Source organism: Gossypium arboreum, chromosome 3, assembly GCF_025698485.1.
Source record: "Gossypium arboreum isolate Shixiya-1 chromosome 3, ASM2569848v2, whole genome shotgun sequence".
Taxonomy (NCBI): domain Eukaryota; kingdom Viridiplantae; phylum Streptophyta; class Magnoliopsida; order Malvales; family Malvaceae; genus Gossypium; species Gossypium arboreum.
In genome coordinates this window covers 122,720,194-122,743,360 of record NC_069072.1, presented here as the reverse complement: position 1 = coordinate 122,743,360, position 23,167 = coordinate 122,720,194, and the positions used below count along the sequence as shown (strand labels likewise).

At 29.9% G+C, this 23,167-nt stretch overlaps 2 protein-coding genes and 1 long non-coding RNA gene across 3 annotated transcripts; all 3 read left to right on the top strand.

The window, feature by feature from the left end:
* Positions 1 to 2,460: 2,460 nt before the first annotated feature.
* LOC108459627 (uncharacterized) lies at positions 2,461 to 4,370 on the top strand. The gene is made up of 4 exons (XM_017759028.2): positions 2,461 to 2,607; positions 3,635 to 3,738; positions 3,844 to 3,994; positions 4,140 to 4,370. Exons 1-4 carry the CDS (start codon positions 2,589 to 2,591, stop codon positions 4,175 to 4,177), a joined length of 312 nt encoding a protein of 103 aa, XP_017614517.1. The 5' UTR covers positions 2,461 to 2,588; the 3' UTR covers positions 4,178 to 4,370.
* Positions 4,371 to 6,443: 2,073 nt separating this feature from the next.
* On the top strand, positions 6,444 to 7,853 carry LOC108459809 (pathogenesis-related thaumatin-like protein 3.5). Its single transcript, XM_017759210.2, has 3 exons — positions 6,444 to 6,663; positions 6,742 to 7,408; positions 7,527 to 7,853. Exons 1-3 carry the CDS (start codon positions 6,612 to 6,614, stop codon positions 7,660 to 7,662), a joined length of 855 nt encoding a protein of 284 aa, XP_017614699.2. The 5' UTR covers positions 6,444 to 6,611; the 3' UTR covers positions 7,663 to 7,853.
* Positions 7,854 to 20,216: 12,363 nt separating this feature from the next.
* On the top strand, positions 20,217 to 22,475 carry LOC128290646 (uncharacterized). The gene is made up of 3 exons (XR_008280429.1): positions 20,217 to 20,392; positions 21,310 to 21,353; positions 22,237 to 22,475. It is a non-coding gene; the product is annotated as an uncharacterized LOC128290646 (long non-coding RNA).
* The last annotated feature ends 692 nt before the right edge of the window (positions 22,476 to 23,167 follow it).

The window sequence follows — 23,167 nt, the reverse complement described above, 5'->3', positions numbered from 1 at the left end:
GTTGCGGGCACACCACAGCTCGTATAAGCTTCCCAATTTACAGCTCGTATGAACTTCCCAATTTACAGCTCGTATGAGCTTCCAGATTCACAGCTCGTGAGAGCATACTGATTCATAGCTTGTAAGAGCATAGATGAATATGAATTGACGGATTACAGTTCAGTACACCTCATGTGTACTACCCGTGTATCCAATGATATTTTAAATGGTTCAACGAGCACAGTTCTATTACGAGATTATATGAGTTCGATATGAACTATCACTGGTATTTACATGAAATATGATTATTTGATGAATTCAACCATGTGTGTTGGATCTTATATGTAAATTTCATGGCTAATATGTTTGTGATTATGTGTTTAGGCTTTTGACCAAATTGGTTGAGATATGCTATGTTTACTTACCTATTTTATGGACATATAGTAAGTTAAAACCCGCGTTATACGAACTTACTAAGCTTAAATGCTTACTCTGTGTTATTTTTCACGTTTTATAGTAATTCAAAAGCTCGTTCGGGTTGGAAGCTGGTCGGAGCTATTTCACACTATCCATCGGTCCTTTTGGTACTTTCAGTAAATTAATTCTGGTTATAATGGCATGTATAAGTTAATTTGGCCAATGTTGACATATAATTGTTTTGTTGATATTAGCCACTTACATGGCTTGTGTTTGGTATATTTTGATGTATATATACATGTGACCTTACCATATTTGATGTGTGTTTAATATGGTAGAATGATGAAAAAGTAAAATGTGGTTTGAATATACATATATGTATTAGGTCATTTAGGTAAGTTTAGATACTTGGTTGACATGTTTTTGTCATTTGAAGTGCCTAAGGGCATATTGGTTGTATGTTGTGATAATACATGTTTAAGACTTAATTTTAGCCTGATTTGAATGCGTTGTTATGGCTTGTTGATGTGCAAATTATTGTGTTTAGGTTAGTACCAAATTGGATGAAAAATGTGGCTTGGAAAATTGCCTATTTTTGTTCACACGGGGGTGTGTCTCAGCCGTGTGTCCCCTGTATCTTTTAAATTGCGCAAGTTAGTATGCTCACAAGGCCTGGCACGCGGGCATGTGGCTTGGCTATGTGGCCTAAGTCAGAGAGTTACACAGGCAAGGACACGAGCTGGACACTGCTGTATGTCCCTATTTCGAATGCCCACATGACCAAAGACACGTGCGTGTCTCCTGATCGTGTGAGTCACACGGCCTGGCTATATGGCTGTATGACCTCTGCAACTTTGAAAATTTTTAATGTTTTCCGAAAAATTCCTTGAGTATCCGATTTAGTCCCGATTTGTTTCTAATGTGTAATTTAGGTCTCGATGGCTCGTATAAGGGACAATATGTATAATTTTGATTGGTTTTTGACGTGAATGTTATATGATATGAAATGTTTGCATTTTATGTCTGTTTGATTTGTAAACTCTGGTAATACTCTATAACCCTGTTCCGACGACGGATTCCGGTTATGGGTATTACAATTAGCAGCTGGAAAAAAGGATCAGAAGAGAGAAAGCCTAGGCTTCATAGATAAAATGAAGGATATTGTAGAAAGCACTAGTATGTTTGGACAAGCAAGGAGTAACCACTATACTAGAGAATGCTCTAAACAAATAAAAGTTCAAGAGAAGTCTAAACTCTAGAAAAAGGATTAATTGTCACTATTGTGGTGTTCTTCCTACTATTGATCTTATGAAACCTATTTCTTCGAAAAATCTTATTCTTGATTCATTGATTAATGATTCTAAGACTATGTTGATGTTGTTCCAGTGTTGTCATATTATTTAGGTAGGCAATTGTTGTGTGAACACTCTTGCAAGAAAAATAATGCAATATTTGTATTGCTTTTGTTGATGATTTTGGGGACCTAATATTATGTTGTCCTTTTTGATATCCTAGATTTTATTTCCTTTCTTTTTAATGTTGACTTAGTCGGTCCTCCTATGTATCATACTTCTTTTAAGTAATTTTAATAACAAAAAAATTAAATGAAATCTTGAATGTTGTTAAAATATTTGTATAGATTAATATACCCAAACATAAAAAACCACCTGCATATTAGTAATGCCAACATGTCAATTAAGTTCATGTCCTAATCAAGGTTTTCATTCTTGAATCAATAGTAGAATTGATTAGACCATCAATTTTTAATTTAATTTATTTAAGTAAATAAATTATTAAAATTTCATTCAAAAATATTTAAAACATAGAGAAAATTGATTTAATTGATTTTAAACTATTCATAAATCGATTGAATTAATTCGCTCTCTTTGAACTAATACTCTAATCATTTTGTTTTAAACAAAATTTGTATTAATGTAACACAAAAGGTCCATAAAACATTAATTTTTTGAATAATATTATAGACTCTAATTATATTTACTATTAACCCATAAATAAAAAATAATAATACACTTAACCACAATCTAATCACGTATTAACAATAATACTCGTAGAAATCCATCAATCAGCTCATCAAATATATATTTTAAAAACGCCTATTTAAAACACAGCTGTTATCCCTATAATTTTCCCTCGTTTTCGAAAAAGAACCGGAAGACGCTGGAATTCTTCTCATGGCTTATGTTGAGCGAGGTTTGGATCCTTTCACTCTTCTTGTCAATTTCTCTTTTAGCTATTCATTTCTGCTATTAGATTTTTTTTTTTCTTAATGTGGTTCAAGGTCAATTACCCACTATAATTTCTTTTTATTTATGTTATTTTTTCCTGTATTGAAATCTAATATTCGTTGAACCCTAATTAGTTACGAGAAAGAAAAGAAACGTTTTTTTTTCAGATTTTTTTAATCAATGAGATTTTGTGGATCGTAATTTCTTGTGGGATGATGGAAATTGAGGTTTTAGTTGGGTACTTCGATGAATTTTGATGAGAATTGTTCTAGCTTGGAACAATCTTCAATTTTCGGACTTCTTTAGCATATAAATTCGACCCAGTTATTTTCGTTTCGCGGCTTTTAAATTGCTGAAATGAGGTTTTAACTTATGAATTGCGCAGGGTTCCAGAATTGTGATAGTGTCTGTTGAAAAAGCCCCTTTTATGGTAACATTTAAAATCAGTTTCAATAGATCATATTTCATTCCTACCAAACGAAAGCCTACCCTCAACGAATTACATTTTATAGAAATAACGAATTTGCGTTTTCGTTTTCATTTCTTGTATCGAACTAATCCGCATTCCAGTTAACGTTGGATTCAATTTTCTATCTTTGAAGAGCCCTGTTTTCTAACCCCTCCATAGTTAGTGCTATTTCTTTGCTCTAGTGGGTGGTACCTGCTAAATCTCTGTTATTTCGAAGATAGTTGTTTCCTAATTCCTAATGCTGTTATGAACAAGGGAGGTTCTTTATGTTCTTCCACATGTGGTCTTTGTGAGTGAACTATATGTATGTGAACACTGCTAGTAATATTTTCTTTGTAACTCTTCATGGAGTTTATGGCTGACAATCATCGCTGAGCATTCTTAGCTGCAGTAGTTATTTGAAGATTAGTTACAACTTATTGCCTTTGATCTTACAAAATTGGCTCGTTTGATCACTTTAGTATATCTCGATCCCTCCTATCTTCATGTTGCGTAAAACATTTGTTTGTGTATGCTTATTCAGGTGTTGTGAAATCAAAGCGATCAATATGGCGACTGAGGACCATCATCGATTTCTTCTGGGCAATCATCAATTTTATCGGAGTGTTTTTTTCGACCATGTTCTCGGTAAGTTCTCATTTTTCTTTGTCAGTGGTCAGTTCTAGGGTTCCTTGTTTTTGTTGGTTAATCTGCTTCAATGAATTGGAAACTTGAATGTTGCATATGCATCAGATGGAAAAGTCAGATGCCTATAGAAAAAGCTCTGGTTCAAGCAAGAAATGGTATGGTGGTCCAGGAGGACCAGGAAGTGGACCATATGGTGGTGGTGGCGGCCCACGTCGACCATCACGTGGACTAGACAATGTTCGAGGAATTGATCATAGTAAGTGCTGTGCCTTATTATTATTATGCCTGGGAACTTCCAATTATCAGTGTTTTTTTATCACCAGGCCATGTTCCCCTTCTCTTTTTTCCCCTTCAATTTGTCAACTAAAATAATTTGTTATTTGCCACTGCTATATTTTCAGGTTCCCTTCCTGCTGGCGGCTCTTGCTGTGGTGGCTAATTCCCAAACATTGTTGTGTCTAATTCATTTTTATTTTGTGCAAGAAATTTATAAGATGTTAGTGTCAATAGACTGCCTGTGAAATAAAAAACTTTGGAAACTCTATAAACCCTTTTATTTTTCTCTCTCTCGAATTTTGACATATTTTTTATTGTCATAAATAAAAAATTGTTGATATATGATTTGGTTGGTAGCTCCGTTGATCAGTTTATCGGTTAGAATATGCAAAAGAAAGGGGTTCTCTTGTGAAAAAGAAATGGAAAAATGTAGCTTTTCAGAGAGCTCCCTTTTAAGAGTCTTTAGAAATATATTAAAAAGATTTTTTCGGGTCCGGTTTTGGATTGGGTTAAAATATATTCCATAACAGAAATCATTTGCAGCATTATTGTTAATTGCAATATGATAATTATATCATCAACTATAGGGTAACTGGGATTTATCATCAATCATGGACCGTGGTCTATCTGAGATGGATAGGCGCTGACCTGAATCTAGTTTGTTTCAGGTCAGGAGTTTTAAATTCGGGTTGATAGATATAATTACGTCCAAAAAGCGTAGGGCAAAAAAGAAAGAAGAAATCGAGATCTAATGATATGTTTATTTACTCAACTGGAATATAGAAGGGTTAATTACACGTCTCAAAAATGAATTTTCAAAGCAAACAAATCTGTAATGTACATGATCATTCATGTAAGCATGTGTTTTTATGTTGTGTTTGTGTTAAAAATATTATATAACTAATTTTATATATTGGTAACTGGTTTTAGATGACTTTTGATCCTCATCACATGTTTGTATGATGTAATTGTATTTAGTACAAAGTTGCCATAGTTGTTGGAACATAGCAAAAATATAATTTATGATTGTTTTTTGGTTTATTGTGTAATTTGATGTTAAAATTTTGATTTAATGTAATTGTATATGCTGAACTTGGAAATTGCATCAAGAAAACTCATGTACTTAGGGAATAAATTGCATTTTGACTTCTCTTCTAAAAATGGACAAATTGACCCTTATATATTATAAAAGTGTACAAATTAAGTTTTCTCATAAAATTTCACTATTAAATATTAAATGATGACTTGACCTATTAAATTCATGCTGAGAATTATTATTTTTATTTAAAAAATAATAAATTCCTATCTGCCATTTAAAAAGAATTAAATATTATAATAAAAAAAGCTTAATGCCAGATTTGGTACATCAACTTATTATTAAAAATAATAACTTATGGGTTTTGTTTAGAGGTGTTCATGGTTAGGGTCGGGTTCGGGTCGAGCCCAAGCAAAAATTCAGGCCCGTTTGTTAGATTCGGGTTCGACTCGGTCCAAAAAATGGACTCAAAATTTTGCCAAGATTGTCTCGGATAAAAATGTTAAAACCTGTGTCCGACCAGTATTAATTTTTCATATTATTTTTATACAATTTTCAAATATATATAATACATCAAAATAAATATTTCCCAACAAATTGAAAATAAATTTTAAAAATATATACTTAAATAATACTAAAATAAATGCAACTTAACAAGTAAATACCTCTAAAATAATAATAAAATTAATAATAAAACAAGTTTTATACAATATCCAAACAATAACAACAAAATAGTAGCAACATACTAGTAAAATGGTAGAAAAATAGTGAGAAAATAATAATAATAATAATAATAATAGCATTAAAAAAATAGCATATTTTTTTTGTTCTTTAGTGAATTCAAGTTAGGCTTAGCCTGGGCCAAAAATATCTTATCTGAGGCTCGGCTCATTTTTTAAACGAGCCTTGTCCAAACTCATTTTTTAAGTTTATATTTTTATCCAAAACCTCCCACATTTTGGACGGGCCTTTGAGCTGAATGACCTGATCCATGAATAAGTCTCATGCATTATGTATAAAACTAAAATAAAAACTGATGCATATAAATAATTTTCTTGTTAATTGCATTCTAAACAAGGGTGTTGCGGATAATTTATTTTTAAATTCCTTTAAAATTAAAAAATAATATATGATAAAATTATATTTTAACTTTTTTTTAAATAATATAATTTAATATATATATATATAAAATTTTAAGCATATAATAAAAAATTTTAATTTAGTTTCGGCGCTTAAAAAATTATCCAGAATAAAAAAAAAAATGTAAAAAGTTGGAAGTTATGGTATAAGGAATAAGGCAACATGAAGTGGAAGCGATTGCGGGTAAATGGGTGCATTAAAAAGTTAAAGAATATGCATTTTATAGAAGGAGAAATGAAATTTGGAACCTGAATAAACTTGCAGGAAAGGATTAGGAAAAGAATCAATGTAGCCTTACGTGGGAAAAGCCTTCCAACTATGGTTAATTATCCTCCCCTCCCTCTGCACGTATTCTTCTCCCTCCCCTTTGCTTTAAATCTCTGCTCCAAATTCTTCATATCACATCCTCCCACACACAAAGATGAATCCTTTACTTTCACCTCTTCTTTTCACACTGCTAATGCTTTCATCAGGTACTAAATCCCAACATCTACAGCTCTTCATTATTTTATACATTACATGATTATTATTATTTTTCTTGGATTTGGTAGGGCCAAAAGTGTATGAATGTGCAAGAGTCTTCACCATAGTAAACTACTGCAAGGAAACAATCTGGCCTGGAGTCACCCCCGGTGACAACTTCAACGGTGGTGGTTTCGAATTAAAATCCGGCCAATCCGTTGTTTTTCAAGCCCCAGTGGGGTGGAGTGGTCGAATATGGGGTCGAACCGGTTGCAAGTTCGACAAAAGCGGAACCGGTTCATGCCAAACAGCCGATTGCGGTAACACCCTTAAGTGCAAAGCCTCGGGGAAAACCCCGGCTTCGCTGGCTGAATTTACGCTTTCTAACGTAGATTACTACGATGTAAGCCTGGTCGACGGATTCAATCTTCCGATTGCTATTAAACCGATGAATGGGCAAGGCAACTGCAGCAGTGCGGGTTGCAATAAGGACCTGCGGCAAACTTGCCCCTCGGAGTTAGCCGTCAAGGGCGGAAACGGCAAGGTTATTGGTTGTCGAAGCGCCTGCGATGTGTTCAACACCGATGAGTATTGCTGCCGAGGGACTTATGGGAACCCTGTGATATGTCAACCTACGTTTTATTCCAAGAAGTTTAAAGATGCTTGCCCCACTGCATATAGTTACGCATATGACGATCCAACCAGTATTTTCACTTGTTCTGGTACTGATTATGTTGTCACCTTCTGCTCATCCAGGTTTGGATCATTTTCCTAATAACTATATGTGTTCACCCACAATAAATGTATTAGAATCTAGTCATGTTTGTAAGTACTCACATCAAGTGAGAATGAAATGTTTTGATGTTGATTTCAGGAATCAAACGGTATGTTCTTACCATGACCACAAGCTTGTGTGCAACGCAGCAAATGGCTTAAATCCATGGATGGGAAGTTGGTGGACTGCAATGCTTGCACTGTTAGTAATGATTAATCTGAGGATCTTTTTCTAAGAAAAAATGGCTGTAATTTGTAATTGTAAAATTACAATTACATTCTTTTATTCTTTAATTGCTACCTTTTACTTTGAGAAAAACAACATTACTTAATTCTGCCATAATCATTATCTTTTCTTTTTCCTTTTCCATGTTGACACTTTTTGTGAATATTATTGACTGAAATGAAGATCAAACTTATGGGCTTATGGGTTTGTTTTTTTATTTGAGAAATGGTTCACAATGCTAATTTATGATACCATAAGTGGAGTTTTTATATTTCTTTTCTAATAATACTTGGTTCTTTTTTAAGGAAAAAAAATAGACTAATAAGGCGAAATTTCTAATAATTCATCGGAGTTGCCGCCAACCACCGATTAAAATTTCGCCTCCATTTCACAGCGGCAGCAGCCATGAACTAAACAAACAAATGTGAAAATGTGGGTCAAACGTTGATGAAGGCGGCTTCAGCCACCAAACCCGCAGATTGGGTGAATTAGCATCACAACATCCTTGCGACACAGCCCAAAGATGAAACCCGGGTAGAGAGAGGGGAATAAATATCCAGCAAAACTCCCACGAGTGATGGATCCAAACCTACCCCTCCCGACATCTTCGGTTGAGTTTTTATGGAATTTTCGACTAGTTCATAAAAATCAACTCAAATCTCGGTGGTTTTTTTTTTTTTTTAATATTTTTTATTTTTAAATTTATACTAAAAAATAATTTTTGTTTTATACCTCTTGAATAATAAAAATTTAAAGTCTTCTTGATATTATTTTTTATTTTTAAATTTATTTGATAAAATAAATTTTGTTTTACAGATATTATTTAATAAAGTTTCAAAGGTTTTTTTATAAACTTTTCAGAAAAGATAAATTTTAAAATAAATTAAAAATCAATAATTTTTATATGCTATTTTTAGAAAGATATGTTTTATAAAAATTTAAATTATTTTTACAATTTTAAATATAAAATATTTATTTTTATATCATAAAAATTAAAATTAATTATAAAGTAAATAAAATTTGTTTTGGATGAGTAAAGATTCATTAATTTCCGATTTCTTAATTTTTCTTATTCAGCACTACCAACAACTAAAACTTAAAAAGAAAACAAGGCAGAGTTTTTAATCTCGATTTTATTAAAAAAAAAAAGGTGATAGGCAAGAGGACAAAAGAAAAAAAAAACCTGGAATGGGGAGATGGGCGGCGATTTGGCGATGGATTGCACCAACAACAACAGTAGCAAAATTTGAAGTCTTTCAAAACAACAAAATATCACATTTATTAAGAAACCATTGTACATAAGCTATCAAGCCTCATTGTGCTAATAACTTATTGTAAGTGGGATATCCGTCTAAGTTTGAAAGTTAGTTTAACAAATAGAAAGGTTTAAAAAATAGGAATTAAAAAAATAAGATGATCTAAAAAATAAGAAAATTTGAATAAAAATATAAGTTTCAAAAATAAATTTTGACCAACAAAAGTCTCCTTTTTAAATGAGTCAAGTTTTAAGTAAAAAATTTTTGACCGAGTTGGGTCAGTATAAGCTATTTTGTTGTTCTTTTGTTGTTGTTTCGCTACTATTTTACTATCATTTCGCTATTATATTACTATTATTTTCTTGTTATTATTTGGATATTGTATAACTCTTACTTTTATTGTTAATTTTGCTATTATTTTATAGTCATTTACTTGCTAAGTTGCAACTATATTAGTGCTATTTAAGTATAGTGACTTTTCTAATGTATTTTTAATTTATTGGGAAACATGTATTTTAATAATTTTAGTGTATTTGATATATTATATTTTTAAATTTATTTTTATATAAAAATAATCTAAAAAATTTAATACAAAGGGCCATGTCGACTCGAGTTTAGCATTTTTAATTTAGATCAAGCTTGGATAGAATTTTAGACTCATTTTTAGAACTGAACTAGACCTAGAAAATGGGCCTACAATTTTGTATCAACTTAACTCGGTCCGACCCATGATCAGGTCTAATTGAGTTTGCAAGAGCCAAGTTGATGAGTTGGACTTATGCACACGAGAACTAATTTTGAAAGGTTGATGTAGTGTAAATAGGTTGATTTTCGTTGTGTGATAACATTGCACAATATATATATATATATATATATATATATATATATATATATATCAATCAATCTCTCTCAGTTGTTATCTCCTTCTTATTGAGTTTAAAAATATTTTCACCTTATGGATATCAAAATGTACAACTTTTATCAAATATAGGTACAAAATTTTAAAAAATGTGTCAAACACATATACCAAATAATGTATTAAGTCTTTATATTATAAAACCATCCATAATATAATATTTTGTTTGATAAAAATAAATCTTGATTTTTGAAAAATATTTATTTTAAAATTTTAATCTTATAAATATATTTTTTATATTATTTTGGCTTATATGTCAAAAACCTTAAGAAAATGCAAAAAAAAAAACCCTATATTAAATTCCGTCCAATTAAGCACCTACCGTTAACTAAAATAATCAATTAAGCCTTTTCGTTAACGATTTTTGTCATCGACCACGTTGACCATTAAAATAAACTAACAAATCAATCAAATGATGACACAGGGTAGTTTCAGGCACAATCTCATATTTTTCCCTTAAAATTAATAAAAATTACAAAAAATAAAAAAATTATAAAATAAAATAAAAATAAAATCAACAAATATTAAAAATATTAAAATTGATATAAACTTATTAAAACTATAAAAATTATATAATAATATAAATATTTATAAATATATAATCAATTAAGCCATTTCGTTAACGGTTTTTGTCATTGACCATGATGACTATTAAAATAAACTGACAGATCAATCAGATGGTAACACATGGCAGTTTCAGGCACAATCTACTATTTTACCCTTAAAACTAATAAAAATTACAAATATATATATATATATATATAAAATAAAATAAAATAAAATCAGCAAATATTAAAAATATTAAAATTATATAAACTTATTAAAAATATAAAATATATAAAAATATAAATATTTATAAATATATAATTAATTAAGCCTTCCGTTAATAATTTTAGTCATCGACCACGTTAACCATTAAAATAAACTGACAGATCAATCAGATGGTGACACATGGCAATTTCAGGCACAATCTCATATTTTTCCCTTAAAACTGATTAAAATTACAAAAAATAAAATCAATAAATATTAAAAATATTAAAATTGATATAAACTTATTAAAACTATAAAAATTATATAATAATATAAATATTTATAAATATATAATCAATTAAGCCCTTTCGTTAACGGTTTCTGTCATTGACCACGTTGACCAATAAAATAAATTGACAAATCAATTATATGGTGACACATGGAAGTTTCAAGCACGATCTAATATTTTTCCCTTAAAACCGATAAAAATTACAAAATAAAATACAAAATAAAATCAGCAAATATTAAAAATATTAAAATTGATATAAAATTATTAAAACTATAAAAAATATATAATAATAGAAATATTTATAAATATATAATCAATTAAGCTCTTCCATTAATGATTTCAGTCATCTATCATGTTGACAGTTAAAATAAATTGACAGATCAATAAGATGGACATGGCAGTTTCAGGCACAATCTAATATTTTTCCTTAAAACCGATAAAAATTAAAAAAAGTAAAAAATTTTATAAAATAAAAATAAAATCAATAAATATTAAAATATTAAAATTAATATAAACTTATTAAAACTATAATAGATTATATAATAATATAAATATTTATCAATATATAATCAATTAAGCCATTTAGTTAACGGTTTACATCATTGACCACGTTGAAGGTTAAAATAGACTGATGGATCAATCATATGGTGATACATGGTAGTTTCAAACACGATCTAATATTTTCTCTTAAAATTGATAAAATTGATAAAAATTACAAAAATAAAACAATTATAAAAAATAAAATCAGCAAATATTAAAAATATTAAAATTGATATAAACTTATGAAAACTATAAAAAATATATATAATAATATAAATATTTATAAATATATAATCAATTAAGCCCTTCCGTTAACGGTTTCTATCATTGACCACATTGACCGTTTAAATAAAGTGATGGATCAAGCAGATGGTGACACATGGGAGTTTCAGGCACAATCTAATATTTTTCCTTAAAATTGATAAAAATCACAAAAAATAAAAAAATTATAAAATAAAATAATAAATAATAAATAAAATCAACAAATATTAAAAATATTAAAATTGATATAAACTTATTAAAATTATACAATAATATAAATATTATAAATATTATAAAAATATAAAATTCTAATAAATTATAAAAAAATTATAAGATTAATAAAACTTATTTAAAATGTTTAAAATTTAACAAGTATTAGAATTCTTACAAAATAATAAAAATTGTAAAAATAAAAATTATTAAAATTGTTATGAAATAAATAATAAAAAGAATAAAAGAACAAAAAATAGGAGAGCGAAGAGAACGTATGAATTTTATTGATCAATAAAGATATTTACAATGTTTCTCCAAAATATAATAAGTATAAATGAAATAAATAACTACTTCTAATGAACATTAGAGTCCTAAAGTAAATAAATCTTATTTTGATCTTAATGGAAATGTAACAAGCCAAAGTTTAAGAATATCGGAAAAGTGTACTTTCAGGTTATTAATTTACGTAAAATGAATTAAGTAAATATTTATTAGAAATATTTACGAAGCTAGTAGTGTAGTTAATTAGATTTTGGCTAAGTAAATTAGCTTGAATTAAGGCTAATTTAGTGAAAGGACTAGATTGAATAAATGGTAAAAGTTGAATTGTGGAATAGAAAAAGTCAAAGGACTAAATTAATAAATAAATCATATGAGGACAAAGTGTTATAAAATTTATACATTTGTAATAATTGTATTTATACAAATGTAATATGTATAAATATTTACTTTACTTTAAGTATAAGATATTTATTAATTATAATATATTATTATATTAACTATTAATTAATTAAAACATAAAAGAAATAAAATAAAGAAACAAAAGAAAAGAACAGAGAAGGTGGAACGAAATAAGAAAGAAAAAAAAAAGGAGAAAAGAAAAATGGAAAATTAGGGTTTTGAAGTTTGAAGCTTAAGTTGGTAAGATAATTTAGTCCCTTTTCTTGCAATTTTGATGTTTTTGGAGTCCCAGAGACAAATATTACTTGATGTAAGTGGAAAATTTAAAAGTTAGATGATTTTTAGACATGGGTTATGTTGAACAACTTGTTGAAATAGGGATTTAATTGAATGAATTTCAAGTTAGAATTGATTAAGGGATTAAATTGTAAAGGAAGTTATAAGTTTTATGTTTGAGAGACTAAATTGAAAGAAATTGATATTAGGATTTTACTATGAACATTGATGGATAAGGTGAATGTGATAGGAAAATTGAATAGATTTGAAGTGTAAATTGAGTAGTAAAAATCAACGAATTAGTTTGGATCAAATTGAAATTGAGGTTTGAATTGAATAGAAAATTCAATTAGTTGTTGTAAATTGTTAATATATTAATAGTATAAATTGTTTAATTTCCGTAGCTAATGTAGTACAGGAGACATCGACAAAGAAAGGAAAAGAGAAGGTTGACGAAAAGTAATTCAAAAACTACGGTTTGTATTTCTATAAACCTAACTTAATAGTTATTTACTGTATTATTTATTATTTAAATTACATGAAAAATGAAAATGAGGTAAGTATTCTTAACTTACTGTACTGATTTGAAATGTGAAATTTTAAATTGAAAAGCAATAGAAAAACCCTATTAACAGTGTCGGGCTAGTCGGATATAATTGGCATGCCATAGGATTGGAAGTGTTTCAGGGATATTCGACCTTGAGTCGATAAGACACCTCGTGTGTCGATCTTTATCTTATCGCTTTTGGATTAAATTTCGATAAGGTACTGCACTGCATCTTATCGTTATCGTTATTTTTCGGCTTCGGCCGATGAAGCACTATGTGCTATACTGGTGTGTGGGTTGGATCCGTGTATCCGTCCCGATCCGAGTTATGTTAATAGGGGTAAACTACTGTACTGAAGATTGAATAATACCGACTGAACTGAAAATCTTACAGGTTTTGATTCTAATGATATATGGTTTATAAAATAAAGACAATTGATTGAATATTCATGATCTGTTTATTTATTAAAATCTATGGTTTAAATATAGACTTAAATTTAAGTATTGGTTTATAGAAATATCACTGAGTGTATACTCAGCGTACTTCTATGCGCAGGTTAGATACGAAAGCAACTAACAACTTAGCATCCAAGCCAAGCCCGAACTCAAATACTTGGTGATGTATCTTATTTTGAGAAATGGCATGTACCTAGGTTATCTTTTAGAAATCATTTTGGATGTGAATGTTAATAGTGTAAGAATGATAAAGGTTAACCCATGAAAGCAAAGTTTATGTTTACAATATGGTCATTTATGTAGTCTAATTTGAAGTGATTTAATTAGTACCAAAGTACACTTTCTGGAAGTTTTATGTTAAACACTTATTAATACACTCGAGTGGGATCGTAACATTTTGATGATTATAATGTGAAATGGATGTATTTAATCATGTTTTGGATTGGTTGAAAGATTGATTTTAAATTTTGCTTGTTACTGATGTTTGCAGGGTTGGTAAACTTAGACTATAAGGTTCATTTTGAGTCCACACGGCCTAGCACACAGCATGTTGTTAGGCCGTGTGTCCCCTGCACCTAAATTTTGTAAAACATAATGCTCAGGTTTTACCACACGGGCAGAGATAAGGGTGTGTGTCTCAGCTGTGTAAGGTACACGGCTACAGTACACAGGCATGTACCTGGCCGTGTGAAAACTGCACTAGATTCAAATTGAAAATAAATCCACACGGGCTAAGCACACAGGCATGTGTCTTTAAAACTAGTTTGTTCATGAGCAACATGTCAAAGAAGTACACGGGTAGAGGACACGAGCGTGTCCTAGCCGTGTGAGTCACACGGTGTGACAACATGAGCATGTCATATAGACACACGGGCATGTGGTACTGTTCATTAAGGGAAACTTTGAAAATTTTATGAAAAATTTTATAAGCATCCGAATAGATTTTGATTTATTTCTAATATCTTCATTGGGCCCCGAATGTCCGTTTAAGAGTCAATAAGATATATTACTGAACTATACAATGTTTAATTTTATTTGATTCGTGTTATAAACTGTATTGACCGGTAATACCCTGTAATCCTGTACTGACGACGGTATAAGGTTAGGGGTGTTACAGGAAATCTACTTAATAATAAGATATTTATAACACTCCACCTTAGATGTCATTTGGTAGATAATGTGCCTCGTTAAAATTTTATTAAAATAAAAACCCCATAGGAAAAAAAATATAGTAAAAGAAAAAGAATACACTTATCTATAATATACATATTATGCTACCTCATTAAAAACCTTACTAGAAAAAACTTGGTGGGATAAAACATCAGTTAAGGGAAAAAGAGTGCAACGCGTATTTACTCCCCCTCATGAAAATATCACATAATATCTCATATTCTATATATTTCAATATTGAATACTAACTTTTCAAATGATCACTTAAACGAATTTCATAAACATTTGTATAATCAATCTTTTGAATGCCACAAGTGAGGAAATTTGGTAGAAATATATTTTATCTCTTCAGAGTTAAAAAATAATCATAACAAACTTTGATAATGATCCTTCTATAAATATACATATAGGTATTTTGGATCATTTTATAATTTTCACTAAGTTAAATTTACCATATAGGTCAAAATCATTTCAATTCATACAAGCATTTATGCAAACATATTGAACAATTTCTTGGGAATTTCTATATGTTTCTGGCATTCTAAATCATTCAAGGATTTTTAATATAAACTTCACTATATAGTGATTCATATAAAAGGTTGTAACAACAACCATTAGACGTATGCCAAATCTTTTATGAGCAACTACAGTTGTAACATCCCTACAATTGATATATAATAAAAATAGTAATAAATTGAATAATTTATAATTGATTTTTCAGTAAAATGAGAAAATGATATAAAGCGAATAAAAGAGAATATTGAGGAGTATAATAATAATAATAATAATAATAATAATAATAATAATAATAATAATAATAAAGAAGTAGGTTTTAGTATATTGATTTAAAGTGAAGGCTAAATCTAAATATGTGGAAAGTTTTTGGCTTAAGTGTAAATATTCAAAATTTAGGAGATCGAAGTGTAAAAATGAGAAATTTGAAGGACCAAAAGTGAAAATAATCCAATTTACTAAGATATGGAATTGGCATGTAGCGACCAAATTGAATAAGTGAAGAATTATAAGGGACTAAATTGTAATTTCACCTGAATAGGTGAAAGGCTGAGAAAAGAAGTTTTCTTTTTTTTCAATTTAGTCCATTGCCATAAAAACCTACCTTTTTACCCAAAATTTTTGAAAATTTCCTTGGATATTAAAGAGAGAAGATGAAGTAGAGATTCTAGAGAATATGTTCATCAATTTAGAAGCAAGAAAATAGAAGATGAAAGTGGAGAAAATGAGAAGAAAAAAGAAGGAAAGTGGTGAAGGTGAGAAATGCATAGAAATAAAGAAGAAATGAAGAAATTCTTGACAAATGAGGTAAGTTTCATACTAAACCTAATTGTATTTCAATAAATTGAGTTAAAGATGTTTTGAGTGAGATGTATGAAACATGTATTTAATCTAAATACTAGAAATAGAAAGTATTTGATGAAGAATGGAGACTTAAAACACTAAATTGGCAAGAGAGAATGTGATTTGTATGGTGAAAAGTACAAAGATTAAGAAATGAAAATGTAATCTACACATAAACATAAGTATCTAAATTGTATAGTAATCAAAAGTATGACAATTATGTATGAATGAATGAAAGATGGTGCAACGAACTATGGAAAAGAAAATATTTTTTATTAAAACAGTTTGGACAACAGTAGTGACTTAACTTTGAAAATTCACCAAATATTATAGAAATTTGGTTAGAGATTTAATTAAATATTTAATTAAATCTTATTGATTCTAGTTTCATATGGAAGAAATGGTGAAAGAAACGGAATTTTATAGTTTGATATATATTAATTTTCAGGAAACAACGTCAGAGTGGATTTGGGTTCCCCTGTTCTGACTTTACAAACAGAAACAACATCCAAATCTCGTACTAAGAGATAATTAATTTTTAGTAAAGAAAGGTCGAAGCTGTCAAATAGCAGAACAAAGACAAATTTGAAGAATTTACTGTAATTATTGGCTAAGTCATAAATTCTAAAATTTTTATGGTAAAAAGATATTTTAGTCTAATTTCAAAAACATCAGGCGAATCTTAATTTCGAATTATGTAGCTCAAGATATAAATAATTTAGTGACTATGACTCAAGTGGACAACTTTGATATGAACACATAAGTAAATAGTGGAATTGTAGATAATGTTACATATAAGCATGTTATATACTAAAAGTTAAAGATTCTAACAAATATATACATAAAGGATGTGGAATGGAGAGGAAGAGGAGGAGGAGGAAAAAATATGAATATATATATATATATAGTTTAATGAATTTAAAATGTTTGAAATGGTTGTATGTGATGGAATGATGAATACATGTGAGTATGTTTAAACGAAATGATAAAATATAAGTGAATAATTGTTAATTGATGTGATATTTGAATTCTTTGTTAAAATTTTATGAAGAATTAAATTGATTGGCACAATTTAGAAATAAATATGAAATATACGTAAAGTGGGTAAACTAATTTTAAAAGTGTAAGTCCTCCAATGGTCTTATTTGTAAAACTTTAATATTTGTGTTAATTTTATATACTTTGTTATCTTTTGATTGAATATCATGTTTTTATGAGGACTTGATATTAGAAATAGATGTAAGTGGATGATATGTAAAATGAAGTGGCGATTATGACATCTGAATATATATTCAGGTAATGATATATAAAAATAAATAAATAAAAATAAAGCATGGAACTTGTAAGAAAATGAAGACGACGTCAAGATGATAAGTTCGCCATGTCACGACGTGGAAACCCAAACGTCATGACAACAATTCAAAAAATTTTATGAACTTTACAGTTTGGCCTTTAATCAATTGTAGATGTTTTAATGAGCTCCTTTAACTCATTATCAGTTATATCGTAAATTTAATTATTACTAAAATCAGTTAATGATCTACATTAATTAAACAATATGATTAATTGATCTGAAATTTTCAGTAGTTACTTCGATTACGAATGTGAAATCCTGATGCCTTGACTTGACGATCGGGTTGGTGATGGGGGTGTTACAACACTAATAAGATATCTAAAGGTTATTGTATCCACCACTAGAGAATATCTTTTCATAATCATTGTTAGGACTTAGCGGAAAACTTTATTTGTCTTATTTCATTTTCGTAAAACTACTCATTTGTATCCTAGTGGTTTTATACCTTGTTTACACTACTAGTCTAGAAACTTCACGAATTTAATTCTATTTGAATTCTTTTCATTTTGGCCAATCTATTTCATGTTTATCTTTCTTAACAGATTTCTTCAAGATCCTCTTTTTCTTGCATTATTTTAATAATATTATTTCCTGTAGAATCGTCGTCGACAACTTTTGTTCTCATAATTCCATATTTTCTTATATTGACATAACTTATCGAGATCTCTTTATTTTTACTATTTTCATTTTCAATTTCAGGTACTTGAAACTCTTCTAGAGTTTTAGTAATTAGTTATGTCTTGGGTTTCTTCTGAAGTGCCTGCCTCCATTATATGACCATCTAGATTTATTCTTTTCTTTTATAAGAATTTTCATCTTTGAAACCAATCAATCTATCATGCTTTAAGCATGTATTACCTTCAATTATTCTAACAAATTGTCCTACTGGGAATTCAATTCAAATTAAAACCTTAGCTAGTATATAACACTTGATTATTCTCATCAGATCAATAAATGCATCTGGCGGTTAACTTGTAATAAAGTGAATTATCTTTTTGAACTTTTGGTCTAAATTACTTTCTACGAGGATCTAAATAATGATAATTCATTCTAAGTAATTATTTCACCTAGTTATTATTTCTTTTCCCCTAATGTTGGGAAAACTATCAAATCAATTTATAGTAGTCACAAATCATGTTGTAATTGAATCTCCAATTTATTCAAAATATCTAATAATACAACGTGATTCATAATTAATATATATTCCTAACATTCTTTGAATATCCATTTTGTGAATTGTGTTGGAGCAACTTAAATGTATACCACACATTCAAAATTCTAAAATGGGTTGTATTTGGCTCTTGACCAAAAACCAATTGTAACGGGGAGTACTTATTACAATTTATTGGCATGATGTGTATAAGTGTTGATTCATATAAAATATCACATCCTTATAAACAAAAAGTTTTGTTCTCAAAAGTAATTGTTTAGCTATTAACTGGAGGCATTTAATTATTAATTATGTTTAACCATTTTATACTTATAAACAGACATTTGCGATGGTTACTTGCATTGACAATCTAACATACAATATTCATTGAAAGTAAGTAATAAAGTCACCGACATTAACAAGAATCGTCTTGATTGCATAATCTAAAAGTTTAATTTGTAAACAAATCATTAAACAAGTAATCTCAAAAACTACAGGTTGTGAGTTGATAACTCGCATGTGATTAACTTGTAGATACATCTACCAAAATTATAGATCGAAATATCCACTTGTTGGATAAATGAGCCCATGTTTCTTTCAGAAATGCAAGGAATTCAATCTCAACTTTTTCTAGTGAGGTTTTAATATCTTATTCGAGAACAAGCAACACTTAAAAATCTTTAATATGAAAAAAATTTAGGTTTTTAAATAAATATTCATGTAAATTCTTATTTGTTGCATCATTATTGATCGAGATGGTCTAACCGAACATGTTAGCTAATTAATATATTTGGACTAGTAAACTTTTGATTTACTTTTTATGTGATTCAATTATTCTAATATAAACTCATGGTTTACTATTTCACGTGATTCAATTTGTAACGCCCCAATTTTCGGGAATCCTGTGAATGTTGGCTTAGGTTTAATTATGTTAGTGGGCCTCTAGAAGGCCCAAGCTTAAGATAGAACCCGGTAATTTTAGTTAATTTTTGTTCCATAAGAAAAAAAGAGGTGAAATTATGAAATAGGACCTATGTGAAAATGTTTGAAAATGCTATAGGCTAAATTGAAGTGGCCAAATAAATAGGAGTGCAAAATAGGAGGATTTGCATGACAAACCTCCCATTTTACATGAAGTGGCCAGCCATCATGTTGTTGTAGACAAAATGTACACTTGATATCCATAATTTATGGTACAAATTGATACAAATTGATAATAGGTTAGGTAAATGTTCCATGATAATAGGTTAGGTAAATGTTCCATGATAATAGGTTAGGTAAATGTTCCATGATGGGTTAGGTAAATGTTTCATGATAATGGGTTAGGTAAATGTTTCATGATAAGAATTTCATGTCTTTTGTATTAAAGAATTAAATGGATGAAATATGAAGTTTTATTAAAAGAAAAAGGGGTGAAAAGAACAAAGTTTTGTCCATCTTTGTTCATCATAGCTGAAAGTTAGAGAAGAGAAAGGAAAGGAGAAAGGTCTTGAGTATTCGGTCATTAGGAGGAGGAAAATTGAAGGTAAGTTCTTGGTACCTTGCTTCTTATTTTGAGGTTCATGAGTTCTTCTTGATTCTACCTTAACTCTTGAAGTATATTTTAATTTTTAGTTGTGTTGTGAGCATTTAGTCATGAATTAAAATGAAGGAAATCGTTGTTGTTTCATGTTCTTTTGATGAAAAATGGAAGATAGGTGAAGTTGAGCCAAACAAATGAGCATGCATGTGCCTTAGATGTTAAAGGGAAAAATCAGCTAACATGTTGTGCTTTTAAATGATGAAATGGAGATTATTCTTAAGTAAAATCATAGATATGTGATGATTGATTGGTGATATACATGTTTAAATAACATGCATGCAAGGTATGTGTGAAAGAGTGATTTGGTAATAAATCTGCTTGGGACAGCAGCAGTAACGTGACTTTGGAAAATCACCATAAATTGTGGGAGAAGAATTAGAAGCTGAATAAGTTATGTAATTAAAGCTTATTGAGTGTAGTTTCTAATTAAATAAACAAGAACATATTTTGAATTCTGTACAATGAGAAATTTGATTCGTAATAAAGAGTGGTCAGATTAGTCAAACAGTGAAACATGGGAAACTTTGAGAAAAATCTGGTATTGATTGGCTAAACCAAAAATTTTGAAAATTTTATGGATAGAAGATATATGAGTCTATTTTCAGGGAAAATTAACGGAACTTAATTTGGAGTTTCGTAGCTCCAGTTATAAATAATTTAGTGACTGTTGCTCAGGAAGACAGCTTGCAGTGAAATTATGATTATGTGGTAAACATTGACAAAAATTTGTTAATGAGTTGCTTATTGATTTCTTATAAGCTTACTATGATCTGTAGGTGTGGTTGGCCGAATATGGTATGGGGTTAATATGTAGTTCGTGTTTGAATAGTTAGATTAACGTGTTAGTAATCCAATTGTAGGCAGTTCGTGTGTGTGGATCTCGTCAGCATATCGTCGCAAACAGGTGTGTAACTAACACCCTCTTTCTTAGTCTAGATCGGCAAAAGTCGAAAAGCCGAAATGCCGAAATGCCGAAAACTGGTATTTTGTAGATTTGCGAGTGTGCGAATGCTCGTGAGGTAAATCGATTAATGTTTTTGGTAAGCTGCAATGTTTAGACTGCAAAGTGCATGATTTTTGCGCCCTCGATATTTTTGGGCTTAATGGGCCAAAATTGGAATGATGGGCCAACGGGCCCAATTCGATAAAAACCCTCGGTACGTGATTCTGTAGTACGTGAAAGGTAGGAATATGCATGAAAAACCCTAAAATAGATAAATTACTGAAATACCTTTAAAAGTGGAAAATTTACAGTTTTACCCCTAGGAGATAAATTATCGAAATACCCCTAGGGTTAAATTGACCTAAATGCATGTTTGACTGTTGTTATTTACTGCATGCCATGTTGTTATTATCTGATGCATGGGATTGGGATATTGACGGAGGAAGTCTTGAAAGTGGCTTGTCCATCTTGGAGGCTTCCTCAATTTATTGATAATCGAGCAAAAAGGTCAAGAATGTGGAGTGTTAATTTGGGTGGGTTGAGCTATTCCCACATGGAGTGTATGGCTGGTGCAGTGGAGTGTAGTGGTTGGTGGGTTGAGTAGTCTCCCAAATGGGCTTGCATATGTTTCTTGATGTTGCATGTATTTTGAAATGGGCCTATGGGCCATCATTATCTGAATAAGGGCTAAGGCCCGGTTATTGTAATCTGAAAAGGGCTCGCCCAGACCATTATTACTGAATGGGCTTAGGCCCAATAGACTTGAGCTGACTTGGGCTTTGAATGGGTTTTCCTTACACACTGAGTTTCCCCAAACTCACCCCTTTTATTTTCATCCACGCAGGAAATCCCCAACCATAGTGGGCTTGGAGCTGTGAGGGAATTCGGAGTGGCCACCGCTCGAAAGTTTGATTTTCTTCTGGTGAACTGGACATCCTTTTATTTACGTTTGAAGTTTTGGGATTTTTAATGTAATAAGGCCGCTTAATTATTTTTGATGGTTTTAATATGTATTACTAATATATGTAATACTTATTTTAACTGTTGAAATTGGATAGCTTTAGGGCGCGTTTTCAAAAACAACAGTTGATTTCAAAATAACACGACAACAAGCAAAGCTTCCGCAATGAAAGTATTTTCCAAAATTAATCACTTTTCCTAAAAATGACTTAATAAAATCGGTTTCTAGAAATATCCATGACGTTAAGGTGTGGCAATAGCGGTATGCATGTCTAGGATTGGATCCGAAGGAGCTTGGTACTTAGCGATCCGATGGACTCACCACCTCTTTCCGGTTTCCTACCGGTGCATGACTTCCATTCACTTTAACCCTTAATGAATTAATCTTTTGAACATCAAGTACGATTTTCTGGACTTAGAATGGAAATTTTTTTTTAACGTTTTTGATGTGGCATGCCGGATCCAGCCATAACTTCTGGGCCTGGTTTGGGGTGCTACACAATTATACTAATGTAAACTTCTGGTTTACCATTGTATGTGATTTAACCATACTAATACATGTATAGTATAAACTAGTGTTGGATCTAGTGCTCTAAAGGTAGTATATTCGTTTTATATACTTGTATTTTTCGAACAAATTAGTTTAACAATAACATCCATTAATTACATTAATACCTTTTGTATATTGTCCTCAATTTTTTTTCACGCAAAGCAAAATGGAAGTAAATATTGGCTCATTTGTTATCTAATGTTTAATTAATATGAAGCGGTATTGTAACAGCCCGTTTTTAGTGAAATCGAAATAGTGATTTTGG

Bases quoted from the DNA above. Each gene is read 5' to 3' on its own strand.
- LOC108459627 (XM_017759028.2), top strand. The intron at 3,739-3,843 runs GTAAGTTCTCAT...CATATGCATCAG, and splicing joins TTTTTTCGACCATGTTCTCG to ATGGAAAAGTCAGATGCCTA. The intron at 3,995-4,139 runs GTAAGTGCTGTG...CTATATTTTCAG, and splicing joins TGTTCGAGGAATTGATCATA to GTTCCCTTCCTGCTGGCGGC.
- LOC108459809 (XM_017759210.2), top strand. From the start codon at position 6,612: ATGAATCCTTTACTTTCACCTCTTCTTTTCACACTGCTAATGCTTTCA. The intron at 6,664-6,741 runs GTACTAAATCCC...TGGATTTGGTAG, and splicing joins ACTGCTAATGCTTTCATCAG to GGCCAAAAGTGTATGAATGT. The intron at 7,409-7,526 runs GTTTGGATCATT...TGTTGATTTCAG, and splicing joins GTCACCTTCTGCTCATCCAG to GAATCAAACGGTATGTTCTT.